The 16,516-nt window shown below is 50.0% G+C and overlaps 1 protein-coding gene across 4 annotated transcripts in view; it reads right to left on the reverse strand.

Moving 5' to 3' along the window:
* The window catches only part of WWOX (WW domain containing oxidoreductase), a 907,225-nt gene extending 894,070 nt beyond the window's left edge, over nt 1-13,155 (reverse strand). For all 4 annotated transcript variants that reach the window (XM_070388665.1, XM_070388666.1, XM_070388664.1 and 1 more), the window contains exons 1-4: nt 12,814-13,155; nt 6,493-6,557; nt 5,027-5,084; nt 2,391-2,569 (exon numbers count right to left, since the gene is read on the reverse strand). In XM_070388665.1, the coding sequence (XP_070244766.1) occupies nt 2,391-2,569; nt 5,027-5,084; nt 6,493-6,557; nt 12,814-12,920 (409 nt within the window). In that variant the 5' untranslated portion in view covers nt 12,921-13,155. The remainder of the gene's footprint in view (nt 1-2,390; nt 2,570-5,026; nt 5,085-6,492; nt 6,558-12,813) is intronic.
* Nucleotides 13,156-16,516: the final 3,361 nt, after the last annotated feature.

Consider the following 16,516-nt stretch of genomic DNA (forward strand, 5'->3'; position numbering starts at 1 on the left):
GCGAGGAGGCAGAGCTGAAGGCAACTGAGGTCGGAGCTGGGGACGGGGGCAGCGTGGCTCCCTGAGACCTCCGCACCGCCCTCCCAGCCTGAGCGCGACCACTGGCCCCCGCATGCTAATGGACCACAGGCAGCCCTGCAGGGTCCACGAGGCAGCTCAAGACAAGGGCGGGGAGAGGTCAGGGCTGGGAGGGGCCAGAGCCCCCTCCGAGAGGCCCGAGGCCCACGCTGACCTGCAGCACGTTTCTCCTCCACGCTCCAGAACCTCCTCCTCCCTTCCGACCACGATTCGATACCCCCCACTGCATGGAGCTCTCTGCATATTCTGGACCGACCCCTTTGGTCCCATATTACAGCTTCCCAGGTGGCTCAATGGTAAAGAATCTGCCTGCCAAGCAGAAGACGTGGGTTCAATCCCTGGGTTGGGAAGATGCCCTGAAGAAGGAAACTTCAGGGGCAGGATCCACTCCAATATTTTGCCTAGGAAGTCCTATGGACAGAGGATCCTAGCAGGCTACAGTCCATGAGGTCTCAAGAGTCGGAAACAACCTAGCAACTAAGTGACAACAACCACGTCATAAGCCTGCTGTGGCAAACTTGAGCAGAGCCTCCCCAGACGCGAAGGCGTGCCACGTGTCACGCAGAGCCAAGTTTGACCGCTCACGCACAGACCATCAGAAGTCACACATCTAACGAAAGGGAAAAACTGTCCAGCCACAAGATTAAGGGAATGAGATCTTCTGGTTACTTCTCTGGGTAACTGAGGGTTAAATAGAGAGATTTGACTTCAGTCCTATTTTTTTTCTTAATTATCCTACGCTTAGTCCACACCCTCACAGAGAGTGGTCGACACATCAGCACGACACTGTTTCCTGGATGACTGGGGATCTAGCAGCTATTGTCAATAAAGCATCAGTTTTTTCTATCTATGACAAAGACATAGAATTGATGCCAATGTGATTCAGAAAATTGGACTGAACATATTCTCAGTCCAGGATGAGGTCCGAGAGTTGATTTTTAAATAAATCCCTTTCAATTAAAAAAAAACAGTCCAAACTTCTGCTCCGGGGCTTCCCTGGTTAAGAGTCGGCCTTGCAACGCAGGGGACACCGATTTGACCCCCTGGTCCGGGAATACACCACCTGCCACGGAGTAACTGAGCCTGTGTGCCGGAACCACTGACGCCCTCACACCGCGGAGCCGGCGCTCCACGAGAAGTGCGGCAGCAAGGCCTGTGCACCGCGAGGAAGGGCAGCCCCCGCTCACCACGACCAGAGACAGCCACACGCACGCAGCAACAGAGCCCCAGGGCGCCCAAAAAGCAACTGAGCCAATACATAAAGCTACAGATAAAAGAGGACGTCTAGTCTTATTTAAAAAGAAAAAAAAAGTTCTGTTCTGGGACTGTAGCTTGTTAGAGTTTTGACACTGCACTCTGTAACAACTGATGCTCTAAGAAAATGTCACCACCCAGACCTGCCCCGCTGACACCAGGAGATGCTTCTGTGAGTTCAAGAAGGGGTCACCAAAAATTAACAAAGCTGGAGGGCACAAAAGGCTGAGGACCCAAAGCTGGTCAGAGAGGCGGCTGGGAGCGGGGGTCGGGAAGGGGGCTGGTGCTGCGAAGGGTCGAAGGGACAGAGAACTTGCCAGAATACAGCGGAACACAATTCCATGTCTTGTTCCTGCAAATTAACCTGGGGATGCGCATCCTCACTCCAAGCAGCTGGTTCCTAGAGACTCAGATGTTCACATCACCGGAACCAAGTGAGATGAGAATGAAATCACGCGGAGAGTGACCGTGGGGCCATTTGCTTGGCTGCAGTTTCTCTTACAGCCTGTGACACCCCCTGGAGCCCCTGCCCTCGTGATGGTCACCGTGGGGAAACATGGGCCACCGAGAGGTCAAGACAAGGACTGATTCTGCCACCCTGCAAAGAAACCAGATCCTGCTCTCCAAGGAAAGTGATGCTCTCGGTGACCAGCGGACACCCGCTGTGCCCTCTGTCCCACAGGCACCACACACTGCTGCTTCCGAGAACCCACTACCCACCAATGCTGGGCTCGAGGGGCCAGGTGACCGGACTGTGTCTGCACAGCACGCAGACCAGCTCAAAAAATCCCCAATGGAGCATGCCGTCTCTCTTCCTTAAGAACCAAAATAACCACTGTCTCCTGTGACTGCAGCATTCGGAGGATTCAGGGTCAGCCCCTCCGTGGCCTTCCTTCCATGCAAACACCGGGACCGAAAATGCGTCCAGGACTTTAATGACCCAAAGGCTGAAGAGCCTACAGGTATCTTTTAAATCAGAGAATCACTGAAAAAAACGCCCCCCCAGCTAGAGTGGAAAGAACAGCAGCAATGATCACGACTGCCGGCTGACGACCCACCGATCCCCGAGTTCGCCCCGGTCACCACGACCACTTTGCCGCTGAGGTCACGGCCCTGCAGGATCTCCATCGCCGTGGTGCTGCCGTCGTATCTCTGTCTGGTGGTCGGCTTCGTGGGATTGTCGTCCACAGTAAACGCCAGTCTTGGGTCCAAGTAGGTGGTTCTTTTGTTTATGTGGCTGCAGAGGAGAGGAGAGAGCAGTGAGCCCACAGCAGGGGACGGAGGCGTTTACGACCACAAGACAATCTTCCGGCGCAGGGTAGGCAAACTCCATTTTCCAGGGACTAGAAAAGCTCTTTCTTAACCCTGGAAAGACCTGGGGTCTGTTTGATCTATGATTTGGGCTCCAGAAGGATTACCATCCTGCCTAGGAAGATAGGCATCCAAGCTTTTTCTTCGGAACTGCCTGTAAAAGAGGTTGTAACGTACCATAAGCACTGCCCTGTATCCCCAGATCTCAAAAACGCAGGAGGCTTGGGGCTTTTTAATTAAGTCATGCAAACATGGCTGAAAGATCTGCTGGTCACTCTTGTCAGCGGATTTCAGTTAAATTTCTCACGTGTAAGGGCCTAAGAAGATTCTGAGTAGGAAACTCAAAGTGATAAAAGTTGCAACAATAAATATGAAAGTGGTCAACTACTAAAATTTCTAAACATTTTCATTTTAAGACTATACTCGCACTCTAATTTGATTTGGAACTGATCTAAATCTTGTAGAAACAATAATAAAATATATCAGTACTGTAAACAATGTATTGAAACACACTAATACATCCTATTCATACAGAAAAACCAGTTGCTCCTACTGAATAGGATTTGCTTCTCACATTTTAAATGTAACCTTGGGATTCGAGGTACACCTCAACATATCTCAAAAGCTATGAAGAACTCTCCAGAAAGAAAGATTTCATGATTGAAAATGTATTTGTGGGAGTTCCCTGGTGGCCCAGTGGCTAGGACCCAGGGTTTTCACTCCCTGGCCCAGGTTTTGATCCCTGGTCTGGAAACTAAGATCCCAAAAGCCTTGCGGTGCAGCGAAAAATATATACATATAGGTAAAAAAAAATGTATCTGTAATGTGTATCTGTGTATAAAACTAGATACAGATTAAAAATCTATACTCGCCACCCCATAAACACTAAGACCCAAGAATAACCCGACTTTCATTTGACTTTTAACCACAGTTGCCTGGTAAGCATTCTGACTCCAGTCATACAGACGGCAGAGCTCCCTGGAGACAGGGTCACCCTGGCTTACACCTCTCTCCCAGCCCCTCAGTGGCTCCACCCTGGTAACCAGAAATAACCTATGGCGGAAGTCCTTACACCAGGGCAACAAACCTGGGCTCCTCCCCCAGGGAACTGCCGCTGAGTTTATCAGCACTCTCACAGGATCAGGGCGGGGCGATGACGGGCCAGGCCGCTGAGCACTGGCCGCCCTTACAGCACTCTGGGGACTGAGAGTTACCACCTCGGGTATAAGGCAGCAGGAGCGCACCTGGACCATGCCAGGCGCCAGACACACGGTCACTACTGCTGTCTGCTATTGTAGTTCATTCCAAAGATGGTGTTACAGACGAGGGTGCTCAGAACACTGTTCATTATGGGCACACCGTGGAAATCCTGCATTGTGGGGTCAGCTCCAGACCAAAGGAACAAAACTCACGTCGCATGCGATAAACTGAGTCATACAAATTTTGCGGCTTCCAGTGTATGTGAAAGTTACGTTCACACTGCTGCTGCTGCTGCTGCTGCTGCTAAGTCGCTTCAGTCAAGTCCGACTCTGTGAGACCCCACAGACGGCAGGCCATCAAGCTCCCCCGTCCCTGGGATTCTCCAGGCAAGAACACTGGAGTAGGTTGCCATTTCCTTCTCCAATGCATGAAAGTGAGAAGTGAAACTGAAGTCGCTCAGTCGTGTCCGACTCCCAGCGACCCCATGGACTGCAGCCCACCAGGCTCCTCCGTCCATGGGATTTTCCAGGCAAGAGTACTGGAGTGGGGTGCCATTTCCTTCTCCAGGGGATCTTCCCAACCCAGAGATCAAACCCAGGTCTCCCGCACTGCAGGCAGAGGCCTTAACCTCTGAGCCAGCAGGGAAGCCCTTATGCCAGTGGAGGGCTTGAAATATTTCAAAAATCACCAAAATGTGACACAGACACAAACTGAGCAAATGTTATTGGAAAAATGGGGCCAAAAGGCCCTCAGGGTAGGGCTGCCAATTTATATAAAAAAAAAAGTATCTGTGAAGTACAATATGACAAGATCTGCTTGTATGGACCCCACATCACAGAAGTGTAACAGCATCAATGCCCAGTAGGTAATTTGATAAATTATAGTATATCTATACAAAATGATACCACTTAGCTGTTAAACATCATTTTCTTAAAAACTTTCTAAGGATATGAGAAAAAGCTCACACGAATTATGTGCCAAAAACAGTTAACCAAACAGTTCACCCAATACATTCTCTCTTTTTAAGTATATGTACAGAAAATACAGAAGAAAAAAATCCAAAAATCGTTAACAGCAGTTGCTCCTGCTGGTAAGATTACATACTACATACTATTTTTCTACAGTGTATACACTTATTACAAAAGCAAGAAGCCCGAGAGTAGTTTCTTTGTAGACAACTTACTCGACAAAAAACACTTGTCCGTTCTCATCGGTTTCTTGTTCCCATCCGTAGGGCAAATCTGAAAAACAGCAAGACAGGTCTGCCTGGGGGAGGGGTTAACTGAAGCCCCCGCCCTTTCAGCCACAGCCCCCGTCTCCCACCGGACCAACTACAGCAGGAGGAAAACGCCTGTCACCCCAACCAGACTCCACATTTCTGTCTCTCGCTTGGGAAGTAAGACTATTCCGTTCTTTTCAGTTTTACTGAAGCATAGCTGAGTGACAATATTGTGTTAATCTCTGCTGCACAGCAGAGTGACTCAGCTTTTACATATATACATGTTCTTCTTCCTATTCTCTTCCTTTATGGTTTAATCACAGGATACGGAATACAATCCCCTATGCTATCCAGTAGGACCTTCTTTTTCATCTACCTTATACACAGTAATGTGTATCTGTTAACCTCAACCTTCCCCGTGGAAGTCACAAGCCTCTTCTGCCTGTGAGCCTGTTTGTTCCACAGACACACTCACGCGTCGTATTTTAGATCCCGCATGTAAGTGGTATCATATGGTACCTGTCTCTTTCTGACTTGCTCTCCTTAATGACGATCTCTAGGTCCACCCACGCTGATGCAAAGGACACTGCATTCTGCTTATGGCTGAAGAGTACTCCACTGTATACACACACCTCTGTCCATTCATCTGCGGATGACCATCTAGGCTGTTTCCATGTTTTGGCTATTGTGACTGCTCTGCGGTGAACACAGGGCCGAGTGTATCTTTTCGAAACAGAGTATTATATGGGTATACGCTCAGGAGTGGGACCACTAGGTCATATGGCAACTCTATTTTTAAAACGATTTCATTCTTGATCATTCTTCAACACTCCCTTCGGCTCCTGCTTTTCACAAAATCCTTCCTGGCTGCTCCAATCAACATGAATTACCCTGTGAATGAACTCCCAGAATGTATCTGCTCTACAGCAGGCAGCCAGTACCATTTGTATGCTGGCTTGTGATGACTCCCATTACAGAGCAGTTTCCCTTTTTCTTCCATGGGTACATGCTGTCTTTTCAAACAGCCCCTCAACCTCTTGAAGGCCCGGACGTTCTTACGTTTCTACTCCATGGATGACACACGTACTCAGAAACGCCTACGAGTCACCACAAGCTTCAGGGAATTCTATCAAACACTGGTGTACTTAATTCCAGGATAGGAGCCAATAACATTTCCACAAACAGCACAACTACAGAAAAACCTCATGAACTGTCAGTCCAAGCGCCCTATTATTTTAATACTTTATTTTTAAGGCCAGTGAGAAATCAGCATTTCACTCAAAAATCTCATCACTTCCTTCTACCGAATCCTACAAGCTCCCGAGAGGGAAGGTCCAGTTCCTCAACAGACCCTCTGCCTGTGACAGTCTCCCCATCTGAACCACGCCTAACACACAAGGGTCTCTGCTTTATGACACCGGCAAACACACCTCCTGCGATTCGCTTTCTTTTCCCAGTCTTCGGATGTTCCCACTGGGTCTTCTCCTCCGCGTGACTGTGTAAAAAAAAAAAAAAAAAATCCAGAGAACAATAAGTAAAGTTACACTTCTAAAATTAATCCATGGCATTAGATTTTTCTCTCCCCAACATAATTCTCTCTCAAGAGTAGTCAAGTCAGACATTCACAAAGAAATATTCAGAACATAAGATGTCTGTTTGCAACAGGTCAAACTCTCTAGGTTTCAAGCAGCAGCAGTCTGGTAAAAGCCTGCATTTATGAACCGATGGGGAAGCCAGAGGAAGAAGACGGGACCCCAGCTGTGGTTCAACTCTAGAAATCTCACTGAATTTCTCAAAATATCTAGAGAAGTGTTCTGCTTTGTACTTGCTTCAGTTTTACTCCAGGACAGATTGAAAATTCTGTCTAATTGATAATGCTGACATGTAAATATAATTTAGATAAACCTTAATCTTAGTGGTTTCCCTGGCGGCTCAGACAGTAAAGAAGCTGCCTACAACACAGGAGACCCAGGTCAATCCCTGGGTCAGGAAGATCCCCTGGAGAAGGGAAAGGCTACCCACTCCAGTATTCTTGCCTGGAGAATTCCATGGACAAAGGAGCCTGGTGGGCTACAGTCTATGGGGTCACAAATCTTCTTAAATGTTTTATTCTTTTCACAAATTGAACTTCAAAGTGTTTTTTAAGCACTGATTCCTAATTTCATCCAAGAGGAAATTAAGAAGTGGTAAGACAGCCCCATAGGTTAAGTTACTTAGCTTTGGGGCCTCAACTTCCTCATTGGCAAAATGGAAATAATCTTAGTACTGATCTCAGGAGAATGTTATGAGGATACTGTACATAAAGGGTTGGACACGGTATCTGACATATAAAAAGCCCTCAAAAGGTCTACTATTTTGAACAAATCAAATATACAAGCTGGTCTGATTTCCATGCCAAACTAGCCTTTCATCTCAGGAGAGCATATACAGTTATCATTCAAATTCACACCACGAGCCAATAACAGACTAGAGACATCTGTCAACAGGTGACCTATCATCAAGAAAAACATAAAATTACTTAATGCCAGAAAAAGCTGCATGTTGCAAGAAGCACTCAAGTTCACATGCTCAGGCCAGAGTAGCAAATAACACGAAATCACTGACAACCGGATAACAGAACATTCTTCCGGAGCCATTATTTTAAAGAGAATAAATACAGAGAGCAAGTAAATGCTCCTGTAAGATGCTGCACATCAAAAGCAGGGTCTTTTCAGCAACTGCCAGCTTCTGGTGTTTTGCAAACTCTCAGCGGCCAGTGCAGGGACACTGTGGACTCTGGATTCAGGCCACACACCTGAGCTCCCGCACCGCACGCACCCGGTGAGCCGGTCTCCCCGCAGCACAGGGAGGGTGAGAGGCGGGCCCGGGACAGCACCGGTGATGGATGAGATCCCTGCAGACAGAGGGCACTGGCAGCCCTGCCAGGAGAAAGGAAGCCCCGACTCCCTAGGAAGTGTAACCCTGCTCCCGCCCTGGCACTCCTGAAGGGCAGGATCACTCTCTGCAGTGGGGACCATCCTGGGCACAGCAGGGTGATGAACAGTCATCCCTGGTCTCTACCCACCAGACGCCAACGCAGCTGTGGCAACGGCAAGGCTCTGCAGACACTGCCCCCATCTCCCGCAGACTTGGGGTCCCAGGCCTGAAGCCCACATTTCCTGGTCCTCCCGCTCACCAGCCTTGTGCCCTTGGAGAAGTCACTAAACCTCCCTGAGCCTCAGTTTTCCCATCAGTACAAAGGGAGTAATAACGGCCCCCCTTCCTGGGGTCAGAGAAGCCTCAGTCAGTCTACATGTGTGAAGAACTAAGAACTGTGCCTTTGACAGAAAAGGATTATTTGAAATAAATTTCATATAAAAGTTAATTAAAAGCTGTTCCCTTTCCACTGTAACCTAAAATGACTTTTTAATGAACAGAAAATTACAACACGTCCCCACTGTTATCTTATTCTCCTTCAAAAAGAAGTCCTTTTATTTTTCTTTTCTTTCAGCAAGCTTTCTCTTTTTCTTTTTGTCATTTAAAGAGATAATTAACAGTGATCTTAATGTAAAACAAAGGGATCAAAATTAAATTCACACCACATTACATGGCTATCACTTTTAAGTATGCTCTTCTAAGGGTTTTGGGGTTTTTTTTGAAGCTCAACAGGGAGACCCAGAGCCTCCTGCAGACGGGGACCCGCCACCCACTGGGCAGGCCAGCCATCGCCCTTCAGGCCCAAGGGCTTCAGGAGCAAAGGGGGGCAGGACCTGAGGCCCCGAGGACCCCCAGGACTGCATCACGGCCCTCAGCACCGAGCCCTCGCCCCTCAGTCCCCTCCCCAGCTAAGGCAGAGGGACTGCCCTGGGTGGTGTCAGGGCAGTGAGAAAGGCCCCCCAGCTCACGCTGCTGACCGGTCACCCTCCGCCACAATACCGGGCCTCTCTGGGGGCCCAGCCTGGGGGCACTGAGCCGTGACAGCCTTTGAGGTCTGCTTCTGGGGAGGCTGAGGGGCGGACAGAACCCACATGGGAGAGAAGGAGCGAGGCTGCGAGGGGGGTTCCCACGAGACCCCAGGGCCAGCTGGGAGCTGCAGCCTCAGGCCTTGGCCGGGGTGGGGGGCAGCCCGCCACAGTGGGAGGAACGCCTTGGAGAGAAGGAAGGACTCCAAGGGCAACCTTCTGAGAGATCGGTCAGGTTCCCCAGACCCCGAGGGACGCATGAGCTTCCAGAACTGGGAATGAACAAAAGCCCGGGATGCCTGCAGGTCGGCAGAGCTCAGGGGGACTGCTGGGAACGCAGGGCCTGGGTCGTTTCGGGCATCCTTCACCCCGAGCAAAGATCAAGGGCTGGGAGGAGGGGAGAGCGTCTGTGGAGAGGCACCCACCACTCCGGCCGGGAGCCTGCCAAGCTCTATCACCACAGCCAGAGTCAACAGGGCCAAACACCACTGGGGGCCCCGGGGTGTTTTCCAGGGACCACGCAGGCACCACGGAGTCCCCCGCTGTGGGCTCCTGGAAGCCCTCAGTGGAGCCGGCGGGAGCCTGCGGGCCTTACTGAGCGAAGGAGGCAGACGCCTTCCAGGAAGGAAGCGGAGGGAAGGGTTGCCCAGCAGAAGGCAAGGCGCGGTGGGTGGGAGGCGGGTGGCCAGGCGGGCAGGGGTCCCCAAACGGAGGGAAGAGGCTGCAAGTGGCAGACATTTTTTCTCTCTCCCTTAAACGGCAGGAGGAAACAAACAAACTACAAGGGTCAGATGCTTTCTCCCAAAATTCTGTGTTGCCACCACGACACCTGGTTCCACCTGAACTTACTTTTCTCAAACCCTGAGGTCACCAGCACGTTTTCCTTAAGCTATGTTAATGAGACTATGTATTTGCTGTGGAACATGCCTTTCTTCAAAATGGCTCCACCTAAGACTTTTTTTCTTTTCTCAAACCTTGGGCTGATAGTAGCTCAACAAACCAGTATTCATGCCAATTGTTTTATGGCTGGGGGATGACACACCATCCTATCTCAAAAATGCATATTGTGGGAGAGGGGCCTGGGGAAACTCCCTCAGCCTTGAGGTGTCTCTCTTATCCGACTGGTGATGCTTTAGTCGCTAAGTCGTGTCCGACTCTTGCATGTCCATGAGATTCTCCAGGCAAGAATACTGGAGTGGGTTGCCATGCCCTCCTCCAGGGGATCTTCCAAACCCAGGAATCGAACCCAGGTCTCCTGCACTGTAGGCAGATGATTTACTGACTGAGCTACTTATCTGATTAATAGCCTTCTAACAGACATAAAACATCCAGCTAAAGACTAGCAGGGGGACACTCTTTCTGCCCCCTTCTGATGTCTATGTCAGAAACTTTCTCTATCTCTTTTATACTTTAATAACACTTTATCCCACAAAAGCTCTGAGTGATCAAGCCTCGTCACTGGCCCAGGATTGAAATCCTCATCTCTGGAGGCCAAGAATCCTGATGTCTCTCATGGCTCAGCAACATCCTTCTGGGGGACAGCAGAGTGACCACAGCCACAGGAGCCTCCAGACCAAGCATGAGGCCCCAGGTCAAACCTGAAAGGGAGTCCGGGAGCTCTGGGGACAGTGGCCAGAACAGGGACAGGCCCTACCCAGAGCAAGGGAGGCCCCGGAAGCCAGGAAGCAGGCCCAGTGCCTCTTCACATCCCCAGGGCCCAGAAGGCCACCCACCCAGGGAGGCCCAGGAGACCTTCGCTTGATAAGCTAATTTCCTTACTCCCCGTGGACTGAGCTTACAGCTCCGTGATGCTAAGCATGGGGGATGGAGGGGAACGAGGAACGGTCCCTGCGCTCACGACGCTGACAATCTGAGGAGGGACAGACAGCAGGCGAGGCCAAGTGGCACGTAGAGAACTGCAGACGGGGGAGCGCAAGGTGCTGGGAGGAGAGGGCAGGGCCCATGCACGGGGGCGCCCTCGTGGGCAGAAACACTGAAGCTCAGCTCCCAGGGATCAAAGAGCCCTTCAGGCAGAGGCCTCGCCACAACCAACGCCCATTCAGAAGCCACCCGGAGCCCCTGGCTCCCTGCAGTCCTCCAGAGCAGAAATCATCCTTCTAAAGACACACAACTGACATGAATCAATGGGACTGGATGCCATGATCTAAGTTTTTTAAATGCTGAGTTTTAAAATGAAAATACAATGAAACACAATGATTCAAAAATTTGTATCTACTTATCTACTATATATCTACTCATCTTGCTTACTCTATATCTACTTATTTATCTACCTACAATGGAATATTACTCAGCCATAAAAAAGAATAAAATCTTGCCATTTCCAACAAATAAATAAATAAAGACACATAGCCGAGCTCACTGCCTGGCCCAAAGCTTCAGTGGACCCCACTCGGGGTCCTGACCATGCAGCCCAGCTCCCCTGAGGCACAGCAGGGCCCTTCCTGCTCACCTGTGCTCAGGTTCCTGCACCACCACGGCATGGGCGGGGCCTCTGTCTCTCCTACCTGAGCTGCCCCTGGACCTGCCAACTTCAACCTGTGCCCAAAGGCAGGGCTCAGGGGCCAACCACCCCAGGCACCTCACCACCTGCCCACACAGCTCATGCTGGGCATGCTGCCACTGGTCACACAGACTGTGTGAGGACAACCTTTTTTATTTTTTGGCCACAACAGGCATCTTGAAGGATCTTAGTCTCAACCACTGGACCACCAAGTGGAAGTCCCACCAAGCAGTCTTATTTATCTCAGTAAAACCAGCGCTCAGCAAAGGGCCTGGCACAGGATACCTTCCCAACGTGTCTTCAAAGAATGCAGCAAGGTCTTTTCCTCCTGCTTTTCTTTCTAGAAAGCCACCAAAGGCAGCCAGCCGTGGCTCACAACCTAGGGCAGATCAGAATCACCTGGGAAAGATTTCACGAACTAGCAGTAGGGGGTGGGAGGCAGAGCAAGCAAATGAAGAGAAGAATCACCTGCAGGTGGAAGCCGGGAGCAGAGCCCGGTCAGTTTCCCAAGAGTAGAAAACCACTGATTTACTTCCGTGTTTCTCAAAGCAACAACCTGCCTTAGCTTGGAAGTTTAAAAAACAGAGTCCCTACGTGGGGTGTCCGCTGAGACCCCAAATCTAGTTATGACGGTCCTCAGATGATTCTAGTGTCAGGCTGAGACGGTGCTGTCAGCTGCTGAGAGTGGGACCCAGCAGAGTTTGTTCAGGCCTCAACTAAGCCTTTACTACGGCGCCTCAACTAAAACGCTCCAACCAACCCTCTTAACAGATGAGTAACCCCTGACAGTTATTCCCACGGCCCACGGGCACACAGTAAGAGGCGGGAGAGAGGGCCTTCTGGGGCTTCCAAAACTTTCCCGAGAACTACAGTAAAGCTGTATTAGCTACATTTTATATACAAGCATATACGTGCATACATACATATATACACATACAGCTCTACTAGGACGTCGGTTACAAATACACACTCCCAGGCGGCCCTTCTATCCGGGAAAGGAGCGGGGCGTGCTTGTTTTTTCTGATGTTGGGGAAAGGGGATGCAAGCGTGTGCATCCCCGCACCGCCGGGCACTGCCGCCTCCTGGGCAGCAGAGGGCGTGTCTGGCCGCCGCCAGGTGACCCCACGCTGGACAGCAGGGCCAGAAAGCGGGATGGGGCCCGTCCTCAGGAGGCTGGCAGCCCTCACTGCGCAGGCCTTCCCCGCGCGGGCAGGGGTCCGAAGGCAGCACGTGTCCCGGGGCGCGCGGAGCAGTTAGGGTTCTCCGCGCGCCCCGGACGCCCCCCTTACTTGGCATAGTAAACCCAGCCGTCCTTGGTGGTCCTCTGCTCCCAGCCCGGGGGCAGTTCGTCCTCGCTGTCGGTGTCGTCCAGGCCAGCGTAGCGCAGGGCTGCCATGGCTGCGGGGTAAGCGGTCGCTCGCCCGCCAGCCCCCGGTCTCCGCGCCCAGGAACTCACTCCGGCTTCAACCGCGCGCCGCGCGCCCCGCACGCTCGCGCCTGCGCACCGCGCCGCCCGGGGGCCCCTCAGCGCCCGGGCCGCCGAATCCGAGGCCCGCACTTTCGCAGCTGCCGGAGCAAAGGAGGGCGGGGCCTCGGGGGAACGCAGGGGAAAGCGCGGAGCGACACACACGGCCGCTCGGCTGGAAGTAAAAGCCGGCGAGCGCCCCGGGGCTCCGGAGGCGGGGCCGAGCTCCTAACCCCGCCCCGCCCCAGGCCGGGGGCGTGAGCATCCAATCCTAGCCCAGGGCTCCGCCCCCGTTGCTGGGCGACCCGTAATCACTTCCGCGTGGCTCTGGCCTATCCCGCAGGAGCTCCCGCCACTGGGCATCCTGGGAAATGTAGTCCCGGGCCTGGCCGGACTAGCGCACCGCACGGAAAGGGAGGAGGCAAGTGATGTTGGCTTTCTAAGGCTACAGGGCCTGTCCGGTGTTTATGGCAGGAAGTGAAGGGTCTTGCTCAGAAGCCTTCCAGAACTTTCCCAGGCTAAGTCACAGATTTTGTTATGCGTATAAAGTCAACGCTATTCCACGCTATAAAAAAGCAAATTCCCACGCACCTGCTGATGGAGGTGTTTCTTCATGGAGAAGTTTCTTCCAGTCCCAGCATGTTTCTGTTGGTTACAAATGCCTGCCGTTTATAGACTTTTCCAGAACATTCCCTACTTAGAACTTTCTTCTTAGTGTTACAGGGAAATCTGACTGTGATTTCTCTGGCCCTAGTTTACAGAAGAATGCAAGACTCCACGGGTTTTAAAGTGAGGAAAATGGGAAGAAGGGAGTTTTATCTTCAAGTCCTTTTATCAGGACTTTTATCTTCAAGTCCTGGGATTGATGTTGCTTTGGAATTTCTGCACTGCCTGCTCTTTAGAGGAGAGACTTGCTTTCCTGGGAAGTTACCCAATCGAAAGCTAACCTAAGGTAAGCATGTTTCAGTTTTGACAGACCCACTATCCCAAAGCAGATCCATCACATCACTCTTTCCAAATCCATGTACATTTAAGTGAGCTACTATTAATCTGCCAGCTTCTGCTCATCCCAATTTAACCCCTTGCCCCTGTCACCCGAGCCAATTTATTCCTTTGATGTGAATAGGAAATTAGATCCCCAAATCCCTTAGTGGTGAGGAAGGGGATGAATAGAGTCAATCTCCTTAGCCTCAGTTTCTCAAATCATCATCCATAGCCTCTGCTCAGCTTCTCAAGGACCTGCTGCTTAGATTTATCTCAGGTTGCCCTCATCAGACCCTCTACTGGCACCTGTTGCCCATGACTTGACATCTTCCACAGATGGTGATATAGTATGGTGTGTTCTCCAAGCTGGGTAGTACTCGCCTTGGCAGGATTCTCAACTTCTCGTTCGAACCTCTGCCCTTCCTACCACTTTAAAACTTCCTCCAGGCTTCTCTGCCATGGACACCAGGGTTCCTCAACCTCAACACTGCTGACATTTGGGGATCCCGTATTCTTTGTTGCAGGGTTCTCCTGTGCACTGTGGCATGTTTAGCAGCAGCTCTGTCCTCTGCCAACTAGATCCAGTAGCACTGCCTTTCCTGCAGCTGCAACAACCAAAAGTGTCCCCAGGCATTGCCAGTTGTTCCTGGAGTTAAGAACGGCTGATCTGCACTGACGGTAAATCTGGAAGTTACTAGCTTGTGAATCAAATCAAATGCTGATTTGATGAGATTTACTGAAGGCATTGAAGAGCCCATTTCTGGCCAGAGATTCACGAGGTGCTACGTAGATCCTACTGGTTCTGGTTGCTGAGTTCTCTAGCATCATCCGAGGGCATTTGCCTGTCTAATTCCTGGCCCATCCTCACGTGAGAGACAGGAACTGACAAGTCTGACTGGGTGGCCCAGACTACCCATCATGGTCCCAAATGGTTATGATGACCTCATTTTATTCCTCTCTTCCTGCCTGTAACTGTTGGCCTTGATCAGAGGTCAATGAAGAAAGGCATTCAGGCATTTGGGGAATTGTGCAATTAAGCAAGTCAGATTTAGTATTTGGACTAAAGTCTTTGGACTATTTAAGTCTTTGGACTTCACTGAAACTAATGCTGTCTTAGTTACGCTTATTAGATTGCAAGCAGCAGAGACTCACTCAAAAGTTTATGATCAGGATGTAAATGAGCTAAATAAGAATATTGTCATGACCTGCAGGAGCCCAAGGACAAGCCTGATTTTTTCTCTCATGGGTTTCACGATCTCTTGCTCCTGCTCTGTGTTCATGGGCAAGCTTTTTTTTCCCCCTGTTTCCTCACTAGCTTCCTTTATTCATAGTTTCTGCTCCCCTTGGACTTCAACTTGGATGTGATCTTGACTTGGGATCTGTCACAGGGTGAACCCTGTTTAGCTTGTAAGATTATTATGGGTTTGCAGAGTCTTAAGCTTGGGAATGAGCCAAAATCCTCAGCATGTGCTTACAAAAGCCTAAAGAATGGTTTCTTATTGTAAAGCCAGCTGAATCAATTGATTATTACATTGATAAAAAAAAAAAAATTAACTATGTAGTTATACAACTACACGCCAGATGGTGCTGTTACCCACAATTTTAGGGCGAAAGCCCAATTTGAGACATGGTTTTCTACATTTGAAGTTTTCTTTCTGACTTCTGCAATAACACAGTTTACGAACAGAAGACTGGTACATTTTCTGCCGAAAACAATTTGGCATTACTCATGCAGTGGGCACAAGGTTCGGTGTAACATTCCTGAGAGCCACATTTCTTGAGTTCATTGTTATTACCAGTGATGGTCATTTCCTTTCCTTTCAGACACACAAATGCCCCAACAATTCTGCAAACCTGCTATAATTAATAAGCAAGAATATTGAACAGGATTCTCAAGGAAAACTCTCCTGGTTAATGTGGACTTAGTTAGAAAGTGTTTTTGTATTTTGATTATTCATTCAAACACACAGATAACAAAAAATTGTATTAGATCTCTTAGAAAAGTCAAGAAAAATGAAATACCCCTTGCATCCAGAAATCAGTTGGTTAGAATAAAACCAACAAAGAATGATGAGGGTTCTGAGAGCAGAGCCAGCCAAGACCTAGAGGTATGCGGAGATGGGGGAGAGTTTTGGTGACAGGCTTTCCTATCATTTATCTTGGGAACCAAACTCAGTTACTGTCACTTGCAAGCTGTGACAGTGGCCACGTCACTTACCTGGTTCCATGAGTATCAGCCCAGTTTCTACAGAGGAGGCAAATGGGGCACAAAGAATTGAAGTAGCATGTCCATGGTCACTGGGTGAGCAAAAGCCAGCAAGGTCTGGAATAGAACACAAACAAGGTCACCTACCCCAAACTCATCCTCTCAACCCACCACCCCACGAGCTGCCTTTCCAGAACAGGGATCCCCAGTGCTGATTCTCAGGTGGATGCCCGGGGGGGTTTGATCCTCCATGGGAAAGTGAGAAAAGTGTTAAAAAGAAGTGAATTTTTTTCTTAAAGGTAAATATGTTCCAGTTAAAGTACTGTGTTTCTCTTTC

The sequence above is a fragment of the Bos mutus genome, chromosome 18, assembly GCF_027580195.1.
Source record: "Bos mutus isolate GX-2022 chromosome 18, NWIPB_WYAK_1.1, whole genome shotgun sequence".
NCBI classification, from domain to species: domain Eukaryota; kingdom Metazoa; phylum Chordata; class Mammalia; order Artiodactyla; family Bovidae; genus Bos; species Bos mutus.